Below are 19,725 nucleotides of genomic sequence, written 5' to 3'. Positions count from 1 at the left end.
CTGACCCACTAGCAGATAACCCAGCCATAAACTCAGAGCGAAGGAGAGTGGGTCAACGCATTTTGGCAAATGCAAATAGGCATAGGTGAAGCACAAATATACCTAAGATGTGAAGTCTTTCATCATCATCATCATCATCATCATCATCAATGATCAGCTGACGGACCCTGCTGAGGTGCAATGGATTCAAAAGGAAAAATGTACCCAGGGAAAATGTAACCACTGAAGACCTGTTGATTGGTTGTTAAGAGTAACAAACTATCTTTGAGCTGCCCTTGAAATGCACATGCTGCAGTGCAGAAGGGTGAAGGAAGGCAAACGCTGTGTAAACGGTAGACGTATCTTCAAGTGGCGAGAGCTCCGTATGCAGATACCAAGGACCAATAGTCACCCGAGAGGAGACACACCGAGTGACGAGACACAGTGACCGGTGACAGGGACAGATGACCAACCAACCCATCCAACCATAAAACCCACCCACCGCCGCACTTGCGGTATGGAGGAACAGAGCAGCTAGACAGCCGACGCCTAGTGTGGGATAAACACCAACAGAAGCTGGGAAGGTGCACGAGTGCTCAGAGTCTGTGGAGTTACAAGAGCAACGGAGGAGAGACAATCCGAAACAAGAAGACATAATAGTTCAAGCAACGATGGATGAGCAAAAGCTGAAGATCTGAGGACGAGAGAAGTGAGGAGGGTTTTGGGAATCCATGCCGATAGGTGTGGTTAATATGGCCAGTCTCAGGGTAGAGAGCCATGTTACGTTCTGGTAGATGCAGCCCTGCTTAAAAGCTTAAATAAAACATAGATTAATTTATATTGCATGCTGGGAGAGGTGTGTACACTTGCCAACTTGGGTATACAAAGAACCAATGAGGCATTTGTGTTGCCTGCAGGTGGAAGAAGGACCAATTGTCAGACATTGGTTAAAGACATGACAAAATAAAAAGAAAGTCAGTCAATCAGGTTGCATGCTGGTAGATGTGGTGCCGACCTCTAGCTCCAAAGAAGGCCATTCGTGTTGCATGTTCATAGATTTGGTCCAAATGTTCAGCTACGTTTTAAGAGAACTAAAACAATGCAGGAAAGAGGAGTTGCACGCTGGTAGATGTGGTTTAAGTCGCATGCTTGGTCTGAAGAAAGTTGTACTGCACGTTCTCCCCAGTTTTGGCACAGCCTGATTTTAGACAGGCTGCCTTTCTGGAATCTGCGTGTGATCCAGCAGACCAGGATGCGGCACACAGGACGACCAAGTTGAGAATAGGACCAAGGGGTGACCTCGGGTGGGAGGAAAGTTTGGTGGAGACGAATGTGGTAGGGGAAGGGAGGGCAGTGTCTCAGGAGGGAAGAGAGGGGGCATTAGTATGTATTGCAGCGGTATGTACCCGTTCCACAGGCAACACCGTAGGTAATGGCCCGCAGCCCCAGTTAACAGCCCGAGCGAAGCAGCGTCCCATTGTGGGAAGGAGAATCCTTTACCAACATGGCCACCATGGAAAGGGAAGGGGGGGCTGTGCACAAGCCCCTCTTCCCTTTCCATTGCAGCTGTGGAAAGCTGAGAGAAAGGTGCGGCTGCCGAAATAAGTTATGTGGGGCAGGGGCAGGGATTTGTAAAGAAGAAAAAAAAAAACTGGGTGGTGGGGGGGCTGGGAAGATGGCAGCAGGGGAGGGAGCCAGACGTCAGGCGGTTGGAATGGGGGCTTACATCAGCAGTTCAAGCCTGCATTCCTAGCGACCTGATTAGCACACTTGCTTGGCAGGGGAGCCAGCCAATGTTCAATATTAACCGCTCAACACCAAAAGTGAGCAGAAAGAGAAGGTAGTCATTTATGGTCCATGCCAGGAGCTGTGGTTTCAGAAAAACAAAAAACATTAATACCAGTATTGAAAAGCCCATTTTGTACAAATGGCTACATCTATAATACTTATTACTGAATTCTTGGTTATCCATTGCATTGAATAGCAAATAAGGCAATCCAATGGGCAAAAATATAAGTTGGACAAAAATGTACACTAATAACAGTAGTTATGTGCACGAATGCAAAGGCAGATTGCTTATTTTAGCCTAAAGCCAACTAATGTTGGCAATACTACTAGTTCTTCAGACCAAAGAAAAACCCTAGCATTACATATGGAGTTCTTGTGGTTTCAAGATGGATACACTCGAGGACGTCATTTCACCAAAATGCCAGGGGTAGCAGAAGTGACATCACACGACCCTTGACCTCTGAAGACATCACAGGAAGTGAAGTCACTTGACTCGCACCCCGAAGTGACAATCACAGGAAGCCATGGAACACAATCTTTCACCCCTTGACAAAACAGGAAGTGGCAACACATAGTACTGTTCCAAAGTAAACTACGAAAAATATGGTTACGATATCACTATAATGTGAACTACATTTCATAAAAGATTTGATCATCATATGTTATCGTTAAGATCAGTGTGTATAGGCCCATATTACCAAACTATTGTGAATGCAAGCATAAGTCCAAGGCCAAATGATAATGTGTTAGTATATAGCGCGTAAGTGCGCTTTATATAGAACAAATACACATACAATATCACCCAGCCTGTGTTGCTACTCATTTATCGATCTCAGAATGATGAAAGGCTGAGTTGAGGCATTTATGAACAGACTAAATCAGTGACTCACCCCCTTAAGTGTGCCTGAAATAAACCTTTAATGAGTCTAGCAAATATTGTATAGAATTCTAGAAAGACAAATGGTTATGCCTATTCTTTCTTATTTAGGGTCACTGCTCAACCCCCTGTTTTTTTTTTACTCTTTTTTTTATTTTTAAGAGGCCTGAACAAGAAAGCCAGCGACTCCAGAAACAGAGCCACATGGCGCTTTCCACTGCCCAGGAGCTTGCATTTAAAGACATTTTTTTTTTTTAGGGGTAGCAAGGGAGACCTCGGGGGGGTCGCACTTACGACCCCTGGCGATCCCCAAATGACATTCCTGGGCAAACTATACTTCAGCCCAGTTCGTGTTCGTTTAGGAGAATCCAGAATAGCAGTCGCATAGACAGGAAGGCTACCTTCTGCCTCGATTTCTCACTGCTTTGTTACCCCAAATGCAAAGGAAGGGGCCTGACTCAGTGGTAGCATGCAACTGATGCTTAAGAGCGGTTGCGCCACAGCTGAGGAAGCGACCCATGTGGCCTTGTAAGCAAGCAGACAGAATGTTAATCTAATAAATGCATCATTCTTGCCAGAGGTGGTCATGGTGCACATCCCTGCGTGACCAAGCTGTCGACTTGTGACCCGTGTTCCAGTTGCACATGAACTCTGCGTCCGCCCGCATTGTGTGATCCTGGTCAAAACCTCTCAACCACTCCAGGGTTTGCAATATCGAAACTTGGGTCATAAATGAGTATATTCCATTTTTGCACACAAGGGTAATTTTGCTGCTTGCCTAACACGGAATGAAACAAAGTTTTGCCACAGTCGGGACTATCCAAAAATGGTTTCACTGGGGCAAACATTTATCAAGCTGTTTTGTGTATGAGGTTTGCTATGTAACATAAACATAAGTGCATTAAACATTTTATGCAGAAGCCATAGTACAAAACTTAATCCGATACACTTTTGCCCTATGGCAAATGTTTTTAGAGACTACAGGTTGGGACCCCATTTGCTACCTTCTATATTACCATAGAAGCAAAACTAGTGCTAAAAGCAGTTTCTATTTTTTTGCCTTGTCAAATGTAAAATAATGTGGCCCTAGGCGCTCACATTTACAAAAAATGAGTAGTGCTTAAATGAATGGAATTAAGCACTGTAGTACAGTGCAGTATGGCCAGGTATGGTGCAAATAAAGTCTAACGGCAATGCAGAGCAAATGAAAAGCATTTGTACATTTAAATGCAGACATGATTTTAGAACTAGATCGGTTCATTCTGTGCTCCAGAGCCAGCTCAGTGGTGGGGTGGCACTGAAGCACTGCAAATAAAGGGTGCCGCCAGCTCACACATTGGGCCTCATTACGATTCCGGCGGCAGCCTGCCGGTTAAACCGGCTCTCTGCCGCTGGACTAGTGGCGAATTACTGGCGCTGACATTTGGTTACTCCTCATTCCCGTGGAGTCGCATAGGACTCCATGGGAATAGGGACCGCGGAAACACCGGCACCATGTGGTAATGGTGCCCGTGTTTCTGCGTCCGTCTGCGGCCGGTCAGACCTGGGGGTTAGATGCCACACGGCCACAGAATTTGTAGTTAGCCGGTCCGGAAAACAGTGCCGGTACAGTTTTACCGGCACCGTTAAATCCAGACCGGCTAACTTGTGACGAGGCCCTATGTTAAGTGTCAGTCAATTACTTTTTTTTTAATCAGCCAACCCAAGCTCCCGTCTGGCGGGGCAGCGGCAGCACCAGCGCCTATTCAGGAAACACGCGGCGCCCCAACCACAGTATCAATAACAGCAGGAGGCTCCGTGGTTCTTGACGGAACAGCTAAGGGCTGCAGTCCTTGACCGGGATCCGAACCCGTATTCTGCACGGTCTTGCGTCCAAGACAAGCATGTTGCACCTACCTCCCTGCCCCCTTCACATTAATGCAAGTCAAGTCTATTATTGATCGCCTGTCAGGAAAATGCACCAGTGCTGCTGTTTGAAGGGGGGAGGAGGGGGGGAAATCATGCCCAGGAGGGCGGATAGACCTGGGGCCGGCACTGCAGTGTCCCATTCCCAACAGTGCCCTCTCGCCACCAGTCTAGTAAATGGCAGTCAAAGCACTGGCACTCGGTCAAGGAGCCTGCACAATGCGCAAAGACTCCAGTAGGAGCATGCACTGCTTACTCTGTAAGCACCCGGGCGAGCAGCAAAACAAACATTTGGAGAAATCAGTGGGCGAGGCAGAGGGCACAACCTTGGCCGAGTAAACCCAACCGGTGCCATGGGGGAAGTTTTGTTCCTTTTTTTTTTTATTAAAAGGAAATGTGTTCCTTCACGTTTGTTTTTTTTTATTAAAAGGAAATGTGTTCCTTCACGTTTGCCTCGAAAAACAATGAGCAGTAGCAGAAACGGACCAGCCTTTCAGAATTCACTTCCTGCCCTACTCCGAGCCAACTGCTCAGACTTGCAAATGCAGTTTGAAAATAAACGCAAAAGCCACTTGGAGCGACGTCAAAAGTCTTCAGAAAATCACAACAAACGGCGCTCTGCGAAGTAACGAAGGCGGCAAAGCCAACACATTCTTACAGAGTCGTTTCCATCAAGCTAATTTTGGCTTTAACAGTAACAAGAGCTTCGAACAGCGACAGCAATAATATAGTGTGCGTTTTAGTTTTCTGCAGAGGCTCATCAAAAATCCCGAAAGCCTGCAGAATCATTCACCAGGCCTCGTTAACGAGCGCATTGCACAATAAGTACAAACTACTTCCGGTTCAGTCGATTTCATCACAGTGTCAGTTCAATAAACCGCCCCTGCAAAGCACCACGTCTTACCCAAGAGGACTTTGCAGCAATGATGACTTTAGTTAAGGCTTACTACATATTTGTCTTCGACACCCATTGTGGCCCTGAAGAAAAAAAAAATGCTGCTAGACCAATAAAAAGAAGAAAAAAAATATATTATTTCAGCAAGATTTCATTTTTTTTAAAGCAAAAAACAAAAATAAATAAAAATTAAACAAAAAAAACCACCTGCACCATTTGGCTGCCCAACAATATTTTTACTCAGCCAAGAGAGAATGTGAGGCAAACCGTTTTCAATTAAAGGCCTGCACAAGCCACTGCCAGAAGGCACGTCACTCAGATTCATCCCTCTGCCAGAGAAGCCAAGGCATAGGACAGGCTAGGTTTACTTAATGTTCTGACGTCAGCATCGACCCACAGGGCTTGTGCTGAGTCACATGTTCTGGGTCACATGCATTGATACGATATGGCATTTACATAGCTCTCAACTCACACTCTTTTTGCGGGTGTTACCCGCCTTTTAAAGGGCCGACTCACCCGCCAAGCCTCCTGCACACCCATGCATTCCAATGGGCATCTCACCCGCCAAAAACAAAATCGGGTGGTTTCACCCGCCTTTGCACCACAAATGGTTGAGAGCTATGCATTTATAACGCGCCTATACACAAGTGTTTCAAGGCACGACGAGGCAAGGGAAGGGAACAAAGGAGGATTGGTTCCCTGGAGGATAGCTCAGTGGCAACGTGCTCGCCTGGGAAGCAAGACAACACGAAGCAACACAGGTTCTGGACCTGGGCCAGAGATCAGAGTGTGTCCAGGTAGCCAGTGCAGTTCCGGTCACAGCCAGGTGGTCAGCAGAGAAGAGGAGGAGAAAAATACAGAAGTAAAGAGGAAGGTTTTGAGGTGCTTCTGGAACCGAAGATGGTTCTCCTTAAGTTTAAGGGAGGCAGGGAGGCTGTTCCAGAGGGAGGCGCCTGCCGAAGAAAAATCTACCACCAACTCGTTGCTTGGAGAAGCGACAACCTGAGGGAGATGGAGGCAGATGAGCGAAGAGCTCGAGAAGAAAGAGCGAGTTGAAGCATGGGACCCACACCAATAAAGGTGCCGAGTGGGCCTCCGCTCGGGAGTTGGTCCACCACTGGTATTGGTGCCTGAGCGGCAACCACCGGGCCGCCCTACAAGACCTAGCAGCTCCAATCAATGAGGGCTGGTCACCACGGCCCCAACAACTGAACCGTCCCAATTTTTCTGGTCCTTCAACGTGTAAAAAAAACCAGCCTCGGGACAGCCATTTTCAGCATGCAAAATGCATTGTAATTCGCAGGTTGAAAAGAAACACGCAGCTTCACTGTGTAATGGCGTCTTACCTGGTAAATGGCTTCATCACAAGCATTCTGCAAACCCAGGTTGATCATAGTGTTCTGCAGGGTGCGGCCCATGTAGAATTCCAAAGACAAGTAGTACGTCCTCTGAAACAGATAAGCGAAAGCCAAGTGATTAATATAGACACCTACAGATTTATCTTTCAATCGATCCATTTCTCCATGCATCATGAATACATCCACCCCAAATCAAAATTGCCTCCACGCAATGTTTTTCACATGCCGTTATGCCGTTTGGGCTGCATAAATGTCATGGGCCAGGGGCATTTGGACTGTCAAACTGGGTGGACGTCTGCTTGAGCGTATCCATCACCAACCCAAGCGTATCCATCACCAACCCAAGCGTATCCATCACCAACCCAAGCGTATCCATCACCAACCCAAGCGTATCCATCACCAACCCAAGCGTATCCATCACCAACCCAAGTCTTGCAGTACACTGGATTACTGATACCCTGGATTGCTTAACAAGAAATCAGTCTTGAAATGGGAGCGGACCAAAAAGTTATGGCCTAGTGAAAGCCCACAGACATAGAAGGAAGAGAAGCTAGCTACAATTAAAGTACTTCCATACTCTAAATCAGGGATCTGCAACCTTCAGCTCTCTATATATGTTTTGTACTACCACAATCCCTCCCCTTGACTATGCTGGCTAGGTCTGATGGAAGTTGTAGTCCAAATTGCACGACGCGCCATAAGGTTGAAGACTCCTGCTCTAGTTAAGTGGTGTAAAACTCTAGCCCTCACGCCTACTACCAGCGTTCATGAAACCCCACACCATCTTTCAAGGAATTCCAATTTGCATCCATTGGATGAAACAGTATCTCATCTCCTGAAAGCCGGGCCTGGGTGCCGCTCTTGTGGACTGGAGTTATGCACCACTGCTCTAAGCAGAGAGGAGAGCTGAGAAGGGCACAGATTGTTTTTCACTTGCAAACTCAACTAGAGGGATACTGTACCCAAAGGTCACCTCCTGGTGAAGAGAGAGAGTGGGGAAGCAGGATGGTCTATGTACCAGAGAAGGCCAAAGCGTCAACTTCTCCACCCAAGGCCTTGAAAACTGAAAACCAAGGAGGAAGGACAATATGTTCCATGAGACAGGCATAACGTTAAGGGGCAAATGGGACCCCAACCCGGCGGTGAAGAGGACCTCATCTGAAATGCCCGAGTAACAAGTACATTTAAAAAGGAAATTGACCGATTACACAAGAGACCGGAAAGTTCAGTAAAAGGCCAGGTCTGACCACCCTGGACTTAGGATTGATCACAGAGGCATTGCTCTGCCCGCCCCAATTCTTCATTAGGCTTCTGTGGAAAGAAAGGCTTCCTGGGATAACTGAATCCAGTGAATAAGCAGAGCATTCCACTTACAAAAAAAGTCACAAAACACCAAAATTAGCCCTCAAAAGTGGCACTAGCCATTGTAGAGTAAGACATGGCACGCTGTGTGCATGTGAAGAACTGAAGGGACAAGTGACTTTATGCCTGGCGAGTAGCTTCCAACTTGAAATTGTAACCCCTGCAATAAATTCCCCTCAAGTAACTACAAAGAAACTTGCATGCGATTTTGAAGCCTCGCTTTTTTCAGTTTGAAACAGTCATTTTCTTTGGTGGAATAATCGGACAGTTCAATGAGCCTTTCAGGGATTGATGGAATGGGCCGAAAGGTATCAAACACCATGAAAACCAGGCCGAGAATTCAGGCAGCATTTTGCTGTTAATAGAACTGCTTGCAGTTAGAGGTTATAGTGCCACGCAAAGTCACAAACAGGATCGTGGCGCTACATACAATCATTAAAACTACATGAGCTTAAACCTACTTTGAAGATGGGATGTCCGACTTTAAAAGCACACCAGGCAAGTTGATTCTGCAAGCAACGACACCAAATTTCACTTAAATGTAATAGATCATGGCGTCCTTAGAATATGAAAAAGAAAACCCAAACCACAACCATTCAATGACTCTAGTAAGCAAGGCAAGGGCATGGGATCTGGCAAGGTGTTTTTGTGCCCGTCTTCTTTGCCAACCACTGCACTTGACCCTTGTAGGATGGGTTCCTTTAAGGGACTATCCAGCTTGCATGGACACAAGTATCCTTGCCCGCAGCTCAGACCATCTTTACCTCTTGTATTAGTTATACACAGAAGGATAACCATGCAGCACCATCAGGAGTCGGCAACCTTTGGCTCTCCAGATCTTTTGTACCACGACTCTTACTATCCGACTGTCACCAGTGATTATTCTGGCTGGGGCTAGTGGGAGTTTTAGTCTAAATCATCCTCAGAGCCAAAGGTTGTAGACCCCTGCAGTGCGTAATCAGGATATCGAAAGCCACCAAGTAGTACTGCCCAATCAAAATGGAAGGCTTCCATTTGCAGAGGGGTCCAGAAGTTAAAGTGACTTGCCTCATCGCAATATATGATATATTTTATTTATATCGTGCTCATACGCAAGTATTTCAGAGCGCGACAAGGCAGGGGAGCGGAGGGGAACAGGGGAGAACAAAACGATCTTACTAGGCCCAGTGACATTGAGAACGCGCAAGTGCATGCGAAAGGGGAAAGTGCATGGAAGGGGTGGTGGGGGGGGGGGGGAAGAGTGGAAAGTGCGGCACAGATGAACAAAAGATAAACAATAAATAATCAAGGCAATAAACAGTAGTAGTGCAGTCAGAAAGTGGCAAGTGCTGGGTTTAGCAGACAGGGTAGGTCTGAAAGTGCAGAAAGGAAGGAAAGGAGGGACTGTATGGGTACAGATACAGACACCAGTGCAAGCGGTGGCACGAAGGCAGTGCAGGAGGGTGGCAGGGTGAGCAGGTACCTGGGCCCTGGGGACAGAGGTTAGCCAGGTTTACAGTGCCTAGAGAGAAACATATCATCAGGGGGGAAAGAGGGTGAAGGCAGAAGCAAACAGGAAGGTCTTGAGGTGCTTCCGGTCCAGGAGATGGTTCTCCTTCAGAGTGGCAGGGAGGCTGTTCCAAAGGGAGGCCCCAGCCAAAGATATAGATCTACCGCCGTCTCGTTTCTTTGAGAAACTACTGACCCTGAGGCAGTTAGATTTAGAGATGTGAAGAGCTTGAGTAGGGAGGTATTTACAGAAGGATAGTTGAAGGTATTTTGGAACCAGGCCCCGGAAAGCCTTGTGGACAAGGCAGAGGGTTTTAAAGTTAATCCTTGCATCCACTGGGAGCCAATGGAGAGATTTCAGAGCTGGAGAGATACAATCCCAGGGGTTGAGACCTAGGACAAGTTTCGCAGTTCTGTTCTGAATTAGTTGCAAAGGGCGGAGAGTAGAGGCAGGTAGATTTAGAAAGAGGCTGTTGCAATAGTCCAAGCTAGAGAGAACCAGAGCTTGAGATACCATGAGCTTCTGGGGGAAGGAGAGGAAAGGCAGAGTACCTCTGAGAAGGTGCAGTCGGAGGTTTGACTTTTTAGATACAGATGTGGGCAGAGAAGGAAAGTGTGGAGTCAAAGTTGACCCTGAGGTTCTTAGCCTCGCCTGTGGGGGTGGGAGGAGGGCCAAGGGAGGCCGGCCAGAGAGTGAGGGGAAAGGATGGTGAAGGTGTGCCGATGAGGAGGATCTCCGACTTGCTGGCATTCAGACAAAGATAGTGTGCGGCACACCAATCCTGAATGGCAGATGGCAATCAGAAATGAGAGCGGCAGTGGAGGTGGGCGAGGGAAGCCTGAAAATGAGCTGAGTGTCATCAGCGTAGCACTGGAAATTTGAGCAGAAAATAGCAATGCAGTGGGCAGGAGTTGACAGGTATTGGTTGAAAAGCCAGGGCGATAGGTTAGACCCCCTGGGGAAAAACGCAGGTAGAGAGGGAAATTGGGCGATAGTTAGCCGAACAAGAAGAGTCAGCTGTGGGTTTCTTGAGAAGAGGATGCACAAGGGAGGGCTTCAGCTAGGGGGGAGGGGAAAGATCCTGAGGCAAAGGAGTGGGTGCAAAAATTAGCAAGGGCTGGATGTGGGCATCAATGTGTTCCTTGATGGTTTTAGTGGAACAGGGATGAACCTGTTTGGACGAGGCTTTTATAGATTGGATTCGTTTAGTGGCCTCATCAGGGGAAAAGTCAAGCAGGAGGGTGGGGGGTGGCTTAAGAAGGGTCAGCAAGCACAGACTGAGAGGGGATAGGGAGGGGAGGAGAGGGTGGTCAGGCTGTCCTTGATTCTTTAGATGAGGCAAGGGCATTGCAAAGAGCCTGGGATGCAACAGGAGGGGTAGAGACTGCAGCAGGGTTGGCCAGCTCCTTTCAGATTTTAAAGAGTTTGGCGAGTTGTTAGATGCCGTAGAGACACGGGCTTGAATGTGGGCCCTCTTCTTGGTGAGGACAGAGAATCGGTATTGCCTTTGGAGCAGGCGACAGGCCAGTTTGTCAGAGGATAAAAAAAAGAAACCTTCCATTTCCGCTCAGCCGCCCTACACTTACGTTTAAGTGTAGCTAGGTTGGAGTCATACCAGGAATTGCACTTGGCTTTGGACTTCAAACGGATCCTCATGACAGGGGTAAGAGCACCAGAAATAGAGGCGTAGAGCAGAGACAGGGCTGTGTCAGGGAGTCAGCTAGAGGTGGGGCGGGGGGGGGGGAAGAGAAGGTAGCAGCAAAAGCCTCAACTGACACACTTCATGGGCCGGATGTCCAAGAAGGTAGGTGGCAATGTTGGGATCGGCTTGGCCTAGAGAAGAGAGGAGGCGGTCCAGGAGAGAGGAGTGATCTGAGTGATAGAGATGGGGAAGGCCAGAGGAGATCAAGACATCAAGTGTGTTCCCTGCAGAGTGAGTAGGGCTAGAGGGGGAAGATAGGAAGGGAGAGGGAGTCAGAGGTCAGAGGTCACAAAAAAAGCACACCAAGGAGGAGGAGTTGAGTGGTTGAGGCCAGGAAGGAGGAGGAGAGGTCAGCCCACTTAGAGAAAAGAGGTGATTTGACCAGGGGGGCGGTAAAGAGTGGCAAGAGTGAGAGAGAGAGACTTCGAATGAGGAGTACATCTTAGTGGGAAAGAGAGAGGCAGGAATCCACTCAGGAAAGATCAGGGCTACACCTCCTCCGGTCCGGGTGGTTCTGGGGGTGGAGAGTATCTTGTAGCCATCAGGGAGGAGAGTGTAAAAGCTTGTGACAGAACTGGCTGTAAACCACGTCTCAGTAAAACCGAACGCATCACGGTCAAGTTCTTCCAAGAGGTGGCAGATGTCACAGGAGTGTGACAGCAGAGCGAGAGTTTAGAGTGGCAAGATGAAGAAGGTTGCCAGCCTTAAAGACCTTCCAGGGAGGGGTACAAATCAGAGGTACGCCCTGCAGTGATGTGGACGGAGCCCGAGATGGGGTAGAGGAGGGAAGCGAAGGCAAGGGAGGAGAAGAGGGGACAGCCGGAGATGAGAGGAAGTTGATGAGGCGAGGAAACCGCCTATCGAAGAGGAGTAGATTGGCCCGAGGGCCTTGGACCATAGCAGTGCCATTTAGGTTGATATTAATGATGACACTGGAGGAGTCGAAGGAATCCATGAGCACTTCCCAGCGGGTACCACCATTGATGGGAGAGGAGGAGACAGGAGAGAGCACAGATGTGAGGGTTCCATAGATCTGGCAAAGGAACGACAAAGAGGATGTTGGTAAGGGTCTGTTTGGAAGAGGCGCTGGAATAGGTATCAGCGATAGGCAGACCTGGGTTGGAAGCCAAGATATCCTTTTTAAACAAGTTCTTACCAGACTTAGTGAGAAGGGGAGGATAGTTGATAGAGAAGCAATTGGAGTAGGTAGGAGAAACAGAAAGCACCATGGGTGAGAAGAGAAAGGAGGCAGTTGGAGGAGAATGCAAGTACAGGGATATGGAACAGTAACTTGGCTGGCAGATTAGAATCAATGAAAACAGTAAAATGCAAAACCCCAAATTTGACTTTCAGGATTTAAATGCAAAACACCATCAAATAGGTTTGGGAACAGAACACATAACACAGCATATCCTTTCCTCCCATTCTTCACCCAAACCTTGAGTGGGTCACCCCATTCTATCAATCCAAAAATGCCTAATGCACCTCCACTTTGCAACAGACCTATATACACCACGCTCCTCAGGTGGTCCTCAAAGGATTTGCAATGTTACTAATATACTAGGCCCTCAAGCACAGCAAGTTCTTGTAGTGCACTCGCAATGTCCCAACGAGTATGGCATAAGAAAATGACATCACAAGTCAATCTGAATTGTGATCAAGAACAGGGCTCTGCAACTTGCGGATCTCCAGAGATTTCGAGCTTCCATTTTCGGGACCTCTCAACATTTCCGTCTATCTAGGCTGATGGGAGTTGTAGTCCAAGATATAGGAAGAGCCAAAGGTTGCAGAACTCTGTAGAGGATGTAGGGCATTATTTTGTATATTAAGTATTACAGCAGTTATGCACTCCATTCTTATGGCTTTGGGTTTGAATGAAGATCCAAAGTGTCCACAACTACACATTTGAACTTTGAAGGTGGATGGTAGGAAACTAATATTGTGACAGGCATCGTAAAAATCGCTCCAAGGGAAATATCTGTTCATCCTGCAGCAATGCACAGCCAAGTGAAGATGGTTGAAAACCTTGCATCTGTTCAGCACCTTTTCCGCATCATGTCGTTTTCACCCACAACATCTTTATACCTCGACGGAAGTCTCTCAACCGGCCAATGAAGTGGCAGCCGGGCTATTCACGAGGTGGCTTGCACCCATAATAGGAGGTCACAGATTAACCATTTATTTCCAGATGTCCAATATCCCGACAAAAACAAAAGCTTACGCCTAGCAGCGACGCATGCCTGGCAAATCAGTGTAAAGCACAATCAATCGTCATTTGTCAATATTTGACGTACTGGTATGTAGTTGTCCTTGGCAAAGCCCCTTGTCCCCATACTTGAAGTCAGGGTTATTAGCATCAGTTTAGCCCTCGCAGAAAGTGGTCTACTCCTTACAAGTGATGAATAAAAAGCATAGCCGTCCCCTGCCCATCGATTCAGAAAGCAAGCAGCCAAAGCTCTTAAAAAGTGCAATTTTAACACTATTCAGGGATGTCATTTCACCAAAATGCCAGGGGTAGCAGAAGTGACATCACACGACCCTGTCATTTGACCACACCCTGAAGTGGCATCACAGGAAGCGATGGAACAGGACCTTTCACCCTTTAACAAAACAGGAAGGGGCATCACAGCATTGTTCTTAAGTACACTACGAAAAATATGGTTACACTATCACTAACGTGATACACAGGTCATACAAGAATGGATCACCATATGTATCGTTCATATCAGCGTGTATAGGCCCATATTACCAAATGATTGAACGCAAGCAGACGTCCAAGGACAAACGTTAATGATGTGTTATTATATAGCACTTAGAGCTAACAAATATAATGGTGTTATTTATATAGCGCCTTAATCCAAAGCGCTTTACAGAGCACATATTTACATATAATATCACCCTCCGATTATCGACCTTGGAAGGATGAAAGGCTGAGTTGGCCTCGCCGGGATTCGAACCTGCGACCTGCAGATCATTCTCAGATCGCAGCGGCGAGCGCTCAACCCGCTGAGCTATTTTACTGGCCATAGTAAAATGAGCAATTATATGCTTGAATGTTCTCAATGTCAGAAAGCAAACTGCTTTCAGGCTTCAGAGGTTGGGAAATACATACCATTATCATGGTTCATAGCACTGCATTAAAGAATTTGGATTAGCTCAGCGAGTGCAGCACACTTACACGGCATCCGGTACTCTGGGCACTCCTTACCTGATACATGCAAACAAACACCCTGAACAGCATGCCAGGGAGATAGGAAAGATGAACAGGAAAGGAGTGAGAATCCAAATTCTTTAATACAGTGCTATGAACCATGCTAATGGTATGTATTTTCCCAACGTCTGAAGCCTGGAAAGTAGATCCACACAGGCTTGACAAGTGGCCAACTTTGCACCAGACCTGCAGATGAACTGGACTGCTGTTCAATCTCAGTCACCAGTTTAATTGAAGACACATCCATGGATTAGACTGGATCCAGTTTATCAAAAGGAAATCACAGTTAGCACCCAGCTGCAATGACAGAAAAGGATTACCAAAATTGGGAAGGAAAAACAGCAGCTCAATCGAGCCAGCCCTGCCCAGCTTTAGCCGCAAACCAGACGAAACAGGAAGATTGATCCGAGAGCCCTCTACTGCACTGAAGTCAAATTGAGAGGGTCATTTACAGAGGGTACGAATTCCCTGGAATGAATTGCTCAAGCGATTGCCTACAGGACATTGGGTGTGTGCGAGTAGCCCACATCAATCCATCTGGTACAAAATGAATAGGTTCATCTCTTTTGCCAGATGCTAGAAGCAAGATGGTTTAAAAAGGAAAACAAAACATTTGCATTAAAACACCCTCTGTGCATATCGTTCCAAAGTGGTGGATAATGTGAGAATGGCCAAAACATTATTCGCGTTCTACATAAACCATGTTAAGTCCTACAGAAAAATGTGCACCCAATGCATTTTTCTAGTTAAAAGTTTCATCAATGCACATTTCCTATCCTTGAATTCTTAGAGAAAGGCATGTGAGTAGGCATACAAGTCATACACATTATAGAGGCAGATATGTTACACTGGCAGCTATGCTAAAGTTAAATATTACCTCAAAAGGACTGGTTTCACCTACCAAGAACATGGATTTGTTTATATACTGGTGGAGCAATGCTCTTAATCATAAAAGAACGCACTATAGATCGATTTAGCAGGAAGCAGTGAGCTTCTTACAATGGGGGGACTGAGGGACATTCTGACCAGGTTGTGGAGGGGAGTAAATGGAAGTCATCAGGGACAATGCATAACTGGACACACAGATTAAGGACAACGAACACTGGACATTTCTAAGTGCAGGTAGGCGGTGCAGCCAGTTGTGCTCGGGATGTGACCATGATGGGTAAAGTGCTAGAGTGGAAGCACAGTAAGTGAGGAACAGAGGCAGGTTTAGAGGGGAGGGAAACATGTTAGCTAGCAGGCAGATGAGAAGTAGGATAAGATGGTAAACCTCAGGCAAGGAGGTAGGTTTTTAATTTGGTGTTTAACAAATCCTTGTGGACTGTTTCTCGGATGTCCGATGAGGAGCATTGCATGCAAGAAGAGAGGATGAGTGGAAGCACGGGGGGGGGGGTGGGCAGGGAGCTGCATGGGTAGTCGAGGAGGCAGAGGAGAGACTACGAGAAGGCTTGTAGAGTTGGACAGAGGAGGAAAGATACATCAGTGCCTTACTGTCGAGATATTTGTGAACCAGGAGAATCTGACCCTGATCTGCATTGTCAGCCATCCATCCTGGTGACGCTACGACGAAGTAGGTGTGAAGTAAGGGAGTTCAAAGAGTCCTGGTAGCTGTTGGTGATCTTGTCGAGAGGACAGAAAGCACATTTGGGTAGACAAAAGAAGATGCTGGCACAGTAGTCCAGCCTAGAGAAGGCACTAGTGGTTAAGAGAAGCTTGGTTCTGTTGAAAGGAAGGAGGTGCCCGATTTTCCAAATATTCAGGAGGCAGAGGGGAGCTGCTGTTCCAGTTTTGGAGATGAAAGTAGAAGGTGTGAGAAGGGTCATAGAGGACTCCGAGGTTTCTAGCTAAAGAAGAATAGGGGAGTGTCTCAGGTGGGAACTGGATGGGCAGAGTAAGAAATGAGGGGGAGAATTTGGCAAGCAAGAAGTGCACCTCCGTTTTGGTAGAGTTTAACATCAGCGTGCAAAGCCAATATTTAATGGCAGAAAGACAGTTGGACATTTTAATAGAGAGATCAGAGCAGAGTTCAGGAACAGAGAAGAAGACTTTGGTATTGTTTGCAAAGCGCGAGTACAAGTACCCAAAGGAGGAGATCAGTGCACCAAGAGCAGAGCTGTAGAGTGTAAAGAAGCGCAGACCCAAGACACAGCCTTGTGGAACATCGGCAGTGTCAAAGGCAGCAAACACGTCAAGGATAGAGGCTAGGCTGGAGTGCTTAGCAGAGACAATGAAGTTGGACACAGCATAAGAGCAGTTTCTGTGGATTGACAGGAGTGGAAAACTGCCGTAGGGGGTCTTGAAGGTTGTCGATGTTTAAAAAAATTGGTAATATGGTTACAACACAAACAACCCTTTCCAGCACTTGAGTAGTACTGAAGGAGACACACACGGCAAAAGTTAACTGGAAGGTCCGGGTCCAACCTTTGCCTTTTTTAGGAGAGGGATGGCCTAGGCTGTTTTTAGACTAGAGGGAAAGGAAGTGGAGTCAAAGGAAAGGTTGAAGAGTTCAGAGAGGTTAGAGGCCATAAAAGGGGCCATAGGCTTAAATAGCTGAGGAGCAAGAGGGTCTGATGGAGCACAAGAGGAGTTGGCCTTCATCATAGCACTTTGTCAGTATTAGTGTGACTAAAGTGGGAGATCGAGGCAGAGGATGATGGTAGAGTAGGTGGAGTGTAAAATGTAGGAGGAGGGAATGTGAGGAAGGTCAGTGGAGTCCCCCTAATTTTGGGAAAGTTTGCAGAAAAGTATTTAGCTAGGCCATTAGCTTTTAGAGTGAGTTTAGGGTGCCCTGTTTGGAGCGAGTCATTGAGGGGTAGGTAGAATTCCCTTTTCACTCCATCAAGAGTAGACTTGAGAGAGAGTTCAGGGCAGAGAGGTAGAGTTGCAGGTCCTCATGCGAGTGGGTACACCTCCATTTTCGCAGCAGCTGACGCATGTCTGTGTGGAGAGAGCATATGAATGGGGTGACCCACAGTTGAGGATGCCGAGACTTGGGGTGAAAGTAAGCAGTGGGAAGTGAGAAGGGGTCATATAGTAGGGATTAGAACCTGTAGAATGCAGTGCTAGTGGAAGAGGCATCAAATGTGAAGGAGGAGAGGGAGAACTGTAGGTCAGAGATAAAGGGGGCGTGGCAGAAGGTTTACATTATTTCCTTTTAGTAATGGGTGAATCAAGTGGTGAGGAAAGACCAGAGGTTGGAAAGGAGATGGTGGTGGACACAATTGAGTGATAGATATGGATGGTGGGACAGTAGTATTATTCACTAAGAAAGAAAGGTGGAGATGAATAAGCGATCCAAAGAGTTACCTCCTATGTGGGCAGGTAGGCTATGAATAGAGTGGAGAGCGTGGTCATTAAGAAATTACTGAAGTTCAGATTTTCGAGAATTGGTTGGAGAAGGAAAGTTAAGTCACTTAAGAGAATTAGATGTTTAGTGGAAAGAGAATCAAGGAATTGACCAAGATCATCAAAGAATGGTCCAGTGGGACCAGGAGGGCAATAGATGTGAACCGATTGAGGCAGCGCAATAATAGAGATGGGGATTTCAAAAGAGGTAGGAGAGGATGCAGCATTGGAGATTTGTGAGGGATGGAGGCAGAAGTGAATAGGTGTCCGACATCTCCACCTCTACCAGTCTGTCGTGGAGAGTGAATGAAAGATAGTTGGAGCCATGTAGGGCCGACTGAGTGGCAGTGTCTGATGGAGAAATCCAGGTTTCAGTGATAGCAAGAAGGTCAAGGGAGGAGAGCTGGAGTGAAAGTAGTCCGTGATGGAATTTTGGTGCATACAGACTGAGAAATCCAGAGTACAATGTTGAGTTGATTAGGTAAGGAAGAGTATAGAAATTGAGTCTGAGAGGAAGAAAGTGAGGTGGATTGGTGTTAGAGGAGGTATGTTAGAGTGTCGGCTTTGTTTTTTTGGAAGGAGGTGGAAGAGAGATGTAATAGTGGGAGTTTCGAGTTGCGAGTTTTAGAATAGGGACAGGAAAGAAGGAAGGTGTAGCGTGATACGAGAAAGCATAGAGAGGCGAGTAGGAGGAGCAGCAAGAGGACCGGGAGGGAATGCATTACTGGCGAGTAGCACAGCGTGGAGAGACAGTATATTAATTAGGAAGCTTGGAGTACTCACAACTGCAACAGAGAACGCCTGCACCATTCAGGAAAGAGCTGTGTAGGAAAAGCATTACAGCAACCCCACTGCTTTCTGGAATAGCTAGATGAGTGCCATTCTTTCAAGTGTATCTTGCATTTCGAACTGGACCCAACCAAGCTTTTGAAGAATGGTGGTGTGTGTTTTTGTCTCCAAAAAGAAATTTATCCTGCGTTTGACATCTTTTGTTGAAAGTACACTGCAGACAAGTTGGTAACTTTCAGAAACTTGTGTGGTGACATGTGATGCGATAAGCTGCCTCTTCCAACCATGAGTTTCCATGCCGAGGCATAACTAGCTAGATAATGTACTCCGTTTACTAATTGAAAGCCTTACATTTAACATCTCCATAGGTTAGGCTCCGAGTATTTTTACAGCTACAAAAGTACTTGCCAGAGTTGCACAACTACACCACCTATACAACTATCAGTCGGGGTTCCTCAAGTGAAGCATTGAGACAGCCACTATCCAGGTGGTTGATAATGCCCTCCACATCATCCTGCCGCAGGACTTCAGGTCTTTGTGGTCTCGCACATTGATGAGTGAAACTCCCTTTTGACATGGTTCTCAGCCGCTCACCTGGATCCTCTAAAGGCAGTCCACCACATCTCAGCACACCTAATTTTGGGTGCACAGAAATGTAACTGAAACACCCCAATCCTACTCAAAATTACATCGGTTTCCTCCAGTCCAGGATACCGTTCGCAAAAGCATGTATTATCTACAAATCAGTCACGAGAAATACACTAAGAGACCTACCGGCTAAGATCAGCATATCTGTTGGCTCACGTCCCTCATGCAGCAAATCCACCAACCAGCTCAAAACACCTCTCGCCCACACAGGATCCACAAACAAACCTTTCCTTGTCATACACCCACTCCTCTCGAACGCTACTGGCTTGGAATGCTCCCACAATCTTACAACTCTGCAAAGCTCTCAAAATGTGGCATTTTCAACAATACCTGACCAAAGGCTAATGCCAATGGACACCGCAACACACAGTACT

The 19,725-nt window shown here is 46.9% G+C and overlaps 1 protein-coding gene across 1 annotated transcript in view; it reads right to left on the bottom strand.

Annotated features, from left to right (window-relative positions):
• Positions 1-19,725, bottom strand: part of PYGL (glycogen phosphorylase L) — a 270,105-nt gene that overhangs the window by 182,512 nt on the left and 67,868 nt on the right. Inside the window, exon 3 of the mRNA XM_069638952.1 lies at positions 6,791-6,892. Within this exon, the coding sequence (XP_069495053.1) occupies positions 6,791-6,892 (102 nt within the window). The remainder of the gene's footprint in view (positions 1-6,790; positions 6,893-19,725) is intronic.

The sequence above is a fragment of the Ambystoma mexicanum genome, chromosome 14 (assembly GCF_040938575.1).
Source record: "Ambystoma mexicanum isolate Mex_15411 chromosome 14, UKY_AmexF1_1, whole genome shotgun sequence".
Taxonomy (NCBI): domain Eukaryota; kingdom Metazoa; phylum Chordata; class Amphibia; order Caudata; family Ambystomatidae; genus Ambystoma; species Ambystoma mexicanum.
This window is presented reverse-complemented; position numbering and strand designations above follow the sequence as displayed.